The following is a 10,000-nucleotide window of genomic DNA, read 5'->3' as shown; positions in this document are numbered from 1 at the left end:
TACTCTTCATCAGTTTCCATAAATTTTCGCTGAACCAGGGCAGATTGACCTTATTTCTGTTTTTTCTCCTAATTTTAACAGTGAATTTGTCTCTGACAACATTGATCTTTGATGTAAATAACTGACAACTGTGCTCCAGATTTTCAGAGGATAAGACATCTCCCCAATCCAAGTTTTGTATCTCAGTGTCAAATGTGTCCTGCTTACATTTAGGTATACAGGAAACATTATTGTGGCAGGATGATGTATTATTCTTAAATCTATTTTTGGTTAATTTCCTTGCCACTAGAGTTAAGTTGTGGTCAGATAAACCAGTGATAAGATTGTAACTTTTTGTTATCCTTTTGAGGAAAAAGTTGTAGTTAACTTAGTTAATTCTAGTGAGAATCTGACCCTAGTCTATCTAAAGTGTGGCCATAAACAGTACACACACACACACACACACAGAAATATATATAAAATAAATACTATTAAATATTTTATAATAATTCGTTATTTTATTTAAATGTTATAATTGTTTTTTTAAATAATTTATAGAATTTTTTTATAAATATTTTTTTAAATAAAAGAAATAAATGTTTATATATTAAATATACAAGTAGTATTTATGAAAAGATAATTTGATAAATAAATAGATACATATTTAGCTTTGACTACTCAAGTGCAGATCGCCGTCTTATCAGATTTCTGGGGACAGGAAATAGCTTGTTTGAGAACAAGGAAAGTTTTGGTCAGCCTGACTTACATTCAACCACCCAAAAAACTGCATTTATCTGATCTGAAGCACACACACACACACACACACACACGCACGCACGCACGCACGCACGCACACACGTAAGCTAGAAACTAGTTTTTATCTCATCTGATGGACATCATTAGATCATCACAATCATTCACACACACACACACACACACACACACACACACACACACACACACACACACACACACACACACACACACACACACACACACACACACACACACACACACACACACACACACACACACACACACACACACGATTTAAGCACAGACTGTCCCAGAAAAGCTCACAGCTGATATCGGCTGTTAAACAAACACACTTTCCTCTCTCTATTTTCACAACTAAACCACACGCTTCCCAAACACGATAACTATGACTGCAATAATAACAACAACATGTTAAAAGTACAGAAACACGACTCTTCAAAGTCTGTGACAAGTATTTGGACAGACGGATCCAGCGTTCTGATGTCTGGTCTGTGTTTGTTTTGGACTGACAGGAACCGGATTACAGTCATAAAGAAATCCTGAAATACTGCAGAACTATCATCACTGCTGCTGAATCACACACACACACACACACACACACACACACACACACACACACACACACACACACACAATACTACTGCAACTGCAAAAACACACACACACACACACAGAGAGTGAGTAATTACTGCCCTCTACTGTTCAAACTCAAGAAGTGTCTATCTGCACAAGAGAAACTGATTGTCCTTCACTGTAATGATATTAAATCATATTCAAGTACCAATGAACAGGCTAAATATTGTACACACACACACACACACACACACACACACACACACACACACACACACACAAAATATATAGGTGATTCTAAGATAACGGTTATTAACCAGCTGAGAAAATGAGATATGAGATAAATTTACTATGACATCCAACCACATTTTATACTATTATACATTTAAATCTATTTAAAATCAGAATGTGAATGAATGACATTTTAATAATTCAGGGGAGACTACAAAATATATTGTTCCTTCCTTGTCTTTATTATTTGCTGGAAATTTGAAAGAAAACAGATTAAAAACTCCTCCTGACAATATGACACCAGATAATTTAATATTAAATAAAAATGTAATATATATTTAATTAAAACAAATTAATACTATTTATACTATATTATATAATTTATATTAAATGTAAAATAAATATGTATTTATAATTAAATTAATATTTATAACTAAGATATGAGTAAACAATATTTTCAGTGTTTTCTGTTATTTAGCCATAAAATAAATAATTAAAAGCAGCACACAAAAAGCTTTATTACTTCATAATCATACTTTTTTTTTCTAATTAAAAATAATTTATTACATATTTATTTAAATTAATATTTATTTATTTATATTTATTTCATAACATAATTATTTTTAAAAGTATTTATTTTAAAGATAAAAGTAAACAATACTTTCATTGTTTTCTATTATTTTAGCCAAAATAAATCATTCAAAGCAACACGACAATCATTATTATAAGTTTTACATATTTTTTGCTCTAATGCACAATCTTTAATTAAGTTATCAAAAAATATCTCCGTCACTAATAACTTTAATCATGACAGCAAAGACATGGTTAGCAGCAAAATAACGCAGAGTGACCCACTGATCAATACAGTGGAGTAATAATGGCGATGCATTCATCTGTAGCTGTGTGTGTGTTGAGTGTGTAACTCACCACAGGTGTGTATCACGCTGAGGTATTTGCGGGTGCCACGGTAACAGGGGTCTCCAAACTCTTGTGTAGAGGCGCGGACCACACAGGAGCGTTTCCCCTGGCAACGTGATGTCATCACCGTCAGAGCCACATCAGAGGAGCAGTCTGGAATCACAGCGAGATCTCAACACAAGCACATGCCATACACACACACATACCATACACACACACATACCATACACACACACACTGTTTATATAGATAAAGCCAAACGGTCACCGGGATTTAGCAAACTAAGACATGTTCCTGGATCAACATTCCTGTCCAAAAACATAGTCCTATCCCTACCCCTAACCCTACACACACACACACACACACACACACACACACACACACACACACACACACACACACACACACACACACACACACACACACACACACACACACACACACACACACACACACACACACAGAGAGAGAGAGAGAGAAAATAACATCAAACAGTTTTGATACACAAGCACACAGGCATTCAGCAGTGTGTGTGTGTGTGTGTGTGCACGTGAGAAAGAGAGAGAGTGTGTGTGTGTGTGTGTGTGTGTGTGAGAGAGAGCGAAAGAGAGAGAGAGAGGAGTGTGTGTGTGTGTGTGTGTAAGTAAGTGTGAGAGACAGCGATGAGTGAGTGTGAGTGTGTGTGTGTGTGTGTGAGAGAGAGAGATGAGTGTGTGTGTGTGTGTGAGAGAGAGAGAGAGAGATGAGTGCGTGTGTGTGTGTGTGTGTGTGAGAGAGAGAGATGAGTGTGTGTGTGTGTGTGTGTGTGTGAGAGAGAGAGAGAGAGAGAGAGAGATGAGTGTGTGTGTGTGTGTGTGAGAGAGAGATGAGTGTGTGTGTGTGTGTGAGAGAGAGAGAGAGATGAGTGTGTGTGTGTGAGAGAGAAATGAGTGTGTGTGTGTGTGTGTGAGAGAGAGATGAATGTGTGTGTGTGTGTGTGTGTGTGTGTGTGAGAGAGAGAGATGAGTGTGTGTGTGTGTGTGAGAGAGAGAGATGAGTATGTGTGTGTGTGTGTGTGTGAGAGAGAGAGATGAGTGTGTGTGTGTGTGTGTGTGAGAGAGAGAGAGAGATGAGTGCGTGTAGGAAAGAGAGAGAGATGAGTGTGTGTGTGTGTGTGTGTGAGAGTGTGTGAGAGAGAGAGAGAGAGGGAGGGAGGGAGGGATGAGTGTGTGTGTGTGTGTTGTGTGTGTGTGGTGAGTGTGTATGTGTGTGTGTGTGTGTGTGAGAGAGAAAGAGGGAGAGAGGGATGAGTGTGTGTGTGTGTGAGTGTGTGTGAGAGTGAGTGTGTGTGTGTGTGTGTGAGAGAGGGATGAGTGTGTGCAGAGCCGGCCCGAGCCTTTTGGGGGCCCTAAGCAGAATTTGATTTTGGGGGCCCCTCCTACCACGCGGAGTCACCTGTGCTTGACGATTACTGACACAAATGTCACGCTATAATGCTACATTAAAAATACAGTGAGGTTATGTGTTAATACAAAATAAATACTTAATAAAAAATAGATACTTAAATAAAAAGTTGTAACTTTTACTTTACTCTTTTACTAACTCATTGAAACTTCTGAAAACAAACTCTCACAAAAGATAAATAAATTATTTGCAAATGTACAATAAATGTGCAATGTTCAACTACAAAATAAAAGCAAAATAGACAAACATGGATATAATCAAAAATAGAATGTTGCAAAAAAAATAGATAGGCTACTTAAATAATGAAAGTGCATACATTTTTCACTTTTGTTTTTAAAACGTTTAACTTTTACTTTACTCTTTTACTAACTCTCTCAATTATTTACATCATCTAAAATAATGACAAAACTGAGAAATCAGAAACATAATAACAGCAACAACAATGACAATTATTGACGGTGTAACTGTCCTCAAAATATATTTTTTTAATATATAGATTATTATTGTAACAGACTTTTTGGATTGTACATGCATCATGACAGAATCCAACAAAGTCTGTTACAATAATAATGATGTACTGGCGCTAGTTGTAGGCTATATGTGTGCTTGCAATGTATTTTTCCCCTCGGGGCTTGCCGTAGATGCGCACTTGGTACTGGAGTGTCGCGGGGTTTTGGAGTTAGTGATCTGATGTGTGGAATATAATAAAGTGGAGAAGACTTCAAACTGCTATCGTTTATTATTTTCTTATTTCTGTTAGTGTTAGGTGAACCCTATACGAACGCTCGGTCACATTATTAAGATTATTAAAACCATATTAATAAAGTTGAAGTCTATTTTCATCACAGAAGTCTCCCCACCCACGAATTGTCTATGCACGCGAGGTGTCTAGATTATGCGCTTGACTCAAACGCTGGCAGACACAGCAGCAGTTGTAGGCAGGTATATTGATCATAAAATCAGAATTCGCTTGTCATGAATTATTCATTCATTCATTTATGTTACTTGTTTAAGTTATCTAATATGTGTAAAAAATAAATTTTAAATAAAAACTCGATCGGGGGCCCCCTGGTGGCCAGGGGGCCCCATGCAGCCGCTTAGTTCGCTTATGCCTCGGGCCGGCCCTGAGTGTGTGTGTGTGTGTGTGTGTGTGTGTGTGTGTGTGTGTGTGTGTGTGCGTGTGTGTGTGTGCGTGTGTGTGTTCGTGTTCATGTTTGGGCTTGTCGTCCGCTCGTCATTGTGTGTTTAACTCTTGATTCTGTGGGGAAGATGAATCTGCAGCCGCCGAGATCCTCACACAAACACACACAGTGTTCAGAGTGTTCTTTTGAGACACACTTGCCTTTAAACACCTCTAAAAAGCCCTATAATTATATCATTTAGTGAAAGCACTTCAAAGACTAACCCTGTTCTCGTCTGTCTTCATTATTAGTCAGCGCTGCTTTTCTTCTCGGTTAAAGCGTCTGAATGTGTTTCAGAGATTCCCACTAAGCTGACAATCTGCAGGATATTCAATCCTCCAAGCACTCGCTTTATCTTGTTCACACGACTTCATTTCCTACTGGACTAATAATGCTTTATTTCAGGAGCGTCCTCACTCAGCCAATCAGATTAGAGCTGGCCAGCGAATGGTCAGCGAATGGACAAACACACGGATAGCAATAATAAAGTCACTAAAAAGTGGAAAATATCATAACCATCATATAATGCGAGTGATAAACAACATGACTATCTCTATAATCAGTGATGTTGTTGTTAACTAAAACCTAAAAGAAGTAAAAACATTTTTGTTGATTGAAATAAAGCAAAATATAAATATGAAAAAACTAAAGGAAAATTAGAAATGTTGCCTTGGAAACTAAAATATAACTTATAAAAAAATATATAGACTATTTAGACAAAATTAAAATGACAACAGAAAATATAAAATGAAAGCGAATTCAAAATATAAATAAAAACTATGCATCTGTCCACTAGTAAAGGGTTGAGAGAGAGAGAGAGAGAGATGAGTGTGTGTGTGTGTGTGTGTGTATGTGTGAGAGAGAGAGAGAGAGATGAGTGTGTGTGTGTGTGTGTGTGTGTGAGAGAGAGAGAGAGATGAGTGTGTGTGAGAGAGAGAGAGATGAGTGTGTGTGTGTGTGAGAGAGAGAGATGAGTGTGTGTGTGTGTGTGTGTGTGTGAGAGAGAGAGAGAGAGAGAGAGAGAGAGAGAGAGAGAGAGAGAGACACACCGGGAAGCAGAAGTGAGAAGAGAGAGAGAGAGAGAGAGAGAGAGAGAGAGAGAGAGAGAGAGACACACCGGGAAGCAGAAGTGAGAAGAGAGAGAGAGAGAGAGAGAGAGAGAGAGAGAGAGAGACACACCGGGAAGCAGAAGTGACACAGAACACACACACACACACACACACAGAGAGAGTGACGGCCCATTCACACATCTCCATTAACACAAAGCATAAAGACTTGACACAACCATCACTCACTGGAGATCTGAGGACCGGAGACACGTCGTCACCTCAGGACTAATGGCTTCAACAAATGTCAGAGGTCAAAGGTCACGAGTCGTGTTAGTAAACAGAGACCTGCTCGCTGATAGAGATCTGATTTATGAACGGAATATCCAGCCAGTGTTGTCAAAGTTAAAGTTGAGGACAGTATTTACTGTGCCGCTGGGACACGTCACGCGTCTCACACTGATGATGATGATGTCCCGTGAGCCAGACCTGGATCCGCACGGATCTAACGGTTCTTCTGGAGCTCCAGTTCTGGTTGAGCGCACGCAGAAACTGAATCCACGTGAGAGAAAACCCTTCAGTCCTTCATCATCTGAGTTTACAGCTCTGTGCGGGGTAAATATGGGCTGTGGGAGATGTACGGAAGCCCATAGAGGACATGCACTTTACTCTTCTGTGAGACTACAGTTCAAAAGGTAAAAATTAAAACGAATTTTTTTTTTTTATGAAATTGATAACCCACTATTACTCCGTAAAAGCACATTAAATTGACTGACAGTTATAGAGAACACATTTATAATGTTGCAAAAGATTACATTTCAAATAAATGCTGTTCTTTTGAACTTTCTATTTCTGAAGAAAATATGTATCACAGTTTCCACAAAAATATGAACTATACAAATATATGAACAAATATTCAACATTAATAATGTTGTGCCCGCACAGGCACATAGCCCCCCCAGCCCCCCCCCCCCAGCCCCCCCCCCCCCCCCCCCCCCCCCGCCAAAGAAATAGCAAGGACCAACATTTGGAAAGATGAATGGAACCATCTAAACACACGAGCCCAGGACTGATGGAGAGAGGAATCACCCGACTGAACGTCCCACCTACTGGAGTGTGAAAACGCCCCCAGTGCAGCCCCCAGGACCTGGCTGACCCGACCCCCGCAGCTGTGACCTGCGCCAGATACCGGCAGAACCACATCTGAGATTGCAACGGACTCGAAGAAGAAGAAGAGCTTTAGGCCGTGTGTCCACCGAAGCGTTGTTAGCCAGCTGAAAACGCCGAGCTATGTGCGCCTGAGAGCGTTTTGGTAGCGCAGTTTTTTTTTAGTTGAGACGCTTCGTTGTTATGATACAGAATATCCGTTGGTCGCCGGTGTGGTATTAGTACACGCACGCACGCACACACACATTCTTGTACATCTATCTTTATCTACCTACCCATCTACCTACCTACCCTTAAACTCATTATAACCTATCCCAAAAACCTAAAGTCTTGACCCTCAAACAGGCCTTTAAAGGGGACTCAGAAAGTGAGAACCGGCCAAAATGTCCAAACTTGAATCTCTTTGTCCTCACTCCGATGGTCTAAAACTCAAACTGGTCCTCACAAAGATAGTTGTACAAGTACACACGACCCCTAAACCTACCCCATCGCACACACACTAACCCAACCCATTACACACACACTAACCCAACCCATTACACACACACATACAGACACAGACACACTAACCCGACCCCTAAACCTACCCATCACTCACACACACACACACACACACACACACACACACACACACACACACACACACACACACACACACACACACACACACACACACAATTTTCTGCACTGTTACATTTTCAAAAAACACAGTCTGATTTATAAGCTGTTTTCCTCATGAGGACCAAAAAATGTCCCCGCAAGCACTTCAGATTCTTCCATCTTTGTGGGGACATTTTGTCCCAATAACAGTGTTTATCTGAACAAACACACAGACACAGACACACACCCTCCAGGAGTGTAAGAGGAGATGAGATTAGCTGATACTCATCTCAAGACAAAAAGAGAGTGACGCTCTGACTGTACGTCCTCCCACACATCCGAGAAGCTTCCTTGCATTCAAACACGTTCCTGGCGGAGCACTTCCCCAGAACAGACACACAACGATACAGTTTTCCCCTTTGATGCTGGAACGGTAACAATGAGACGGACTGACAGCATCATATTCCACACGCACACAGACACACACAAACACAAACATGTAGAAACAGGAGAAATGAAGACGTGCAATCAAACACCTGAGATGCTGTGATGTCATTCGCATTTGCACAGATGGTGTAGGATCAGTGTGTGTGTGTGTTTAAGACGTTTAATGTAGGTAATTGCATAAGACGTAGATAATATATAAGAGAGTGTGTGATGTGAGTTTGTAAAGCCTGAAGGTGTTTCTCAATCCAAACAAACTGAATTGTCACTAGATTATTCTGCAGAATATTTGACCAAGAACTGCCAGCATTGATACAAAGACAATATCTAAATTCTACAGTAAGATGAACAAACATAGTTCAGCATTTCACAGGACAATAAAGGATGATGGGTACATATATACAGCATACACAGTGGAGAGAACAGTGGATTTGATACACTGCCGATTTTGCAGGTTTTCCCACTTACAAAGCATGTAGAGGTCTGTCATTTTTACCATAATTACTCTTCAACTGTGAGAGACGGAATCGAAAACAAAAAGTGACTGGTCCTAGTATAGGTCATAAACCCCGCCTCCTCATGTTATTTACCAGCACGTGAGACCAACTAAACAATTAAATTACACTTCAAATATATTTTTTCCAAAGATCTGTATTTTCCTGTAGTTTTTATCACGCTGATGTAAGTTCAAGTGTTTGTTTTTAAAATAAGTTTGTTTTTAGTTAGTTACTTGATGTGGTAGTGTTTCGTCATGATTGACAGCTGTGATTGACAGGTTCTCTGAGCGAAGTAGTCACTGAAGCACCAACAGACTTTTTTTTCGGGATCTTTGGAGGACTGAGGAGATTGGAGCTTTAAATGTAATATCTACATTTCTATAAATAATTTTTTAAAAGTGCAGGAGCGTATGCTTGCGATTTGATTCTGCGAGAGTGAGGACGGGGCCTTGATTTCGTGGCTTTACTTCCAGATCGCTACTGCGCAGGTCTGGTCCCGAGATCGCTACTGCGCAGGTCTGGTCCCGAGATCGCTACTGCGCAGGTCTGGTCCCGAGATCGCTACTGCGCAGGTCTGGTCCCGAGATCGCTACTGCACAGGTCTGGTCCCGAGATCGCTACCGCGCAGGTCTGGTCCCGAGATCGCTACCGCGCAGGTCTGGTCCCGAGATCGCTACCGCGCAGGTCTGGTCCCGAGATCGCTACCGCGCAGATCTGGTCCCGAGATCGCTACTGCGCAGGTCTGGTCCCGAGATCGCTACTGAACAGGTCTGGTCCCGAGATCGCTACTGCGCAGACTCGGGTCCCGAGATCGCTACCGCGCAGACTCGGGTCCCGAGATCGCTACCGCGCAGGTCTGGTCCCGAGATCGCTACCGCGCAGGTCTGGTCCCGAGATCGCTACTGCGCAGGTCTGGTCCCGAGATCGCTACTGCACAGGTCTGGTCCCGAGATCGCTACTGCGCAGGTCTGGTCCCGAGATCGCTACCGCGCAGGTCTGGTCCCGAGATCGCTACCGCGCAGGTCTGGTCCCGAGATCGCTACTGCGCAGGTCTGGTCCCGAGATCGCTACTGCACAGGTCTGGTCTCGAGATCGCTACTGCGCAGACTCAGGTCCCGAGATCGCTACCGCGCAGGTCTGGTCC

General features: G+C 41.4%; 1 protein-coding gene across 1 annotated transcript in view; it reads right to left on the bottom strand.

The window, feature by feature from the left end:
* The window catches only part of eva1aa (eva-1 homolog A, regulator of programmed cell death a), a 49,604-nt gene that overhangs the window by 21,031 nt on the left and 18,573 nt on the right, over window positions 1-10,000 (bottom strand). Inside the window, exon 5 of the mRNA XM_079639589.1 lies at window positions 2,488-2,631. Coding sequence (XP_079495715.1) covers window positions 2,488-2,631 — 144 coding nt within the window. The remainder of the gene's footprint in view (window positions 1-2,487; window positions 2,632-10,000) is intronic.

This window comes from Phoxinus phoxinus (assembly GCF_949152265.1).
Source record: "Phoxinus phoxinus genome assembly, chromosome: 16".
In the NCBI taxonomy this organism is placed as follows: domain Eukaryota; kingdom Metazoa; phylum Chordata; class Actinopteri; order Cypriniformes; family Leuciscidae; genus Phoxinus; species Phoxinus phoxinus.
This window is presented reverse-complemented; position numbering and strand designations above follow the sequence as displayed.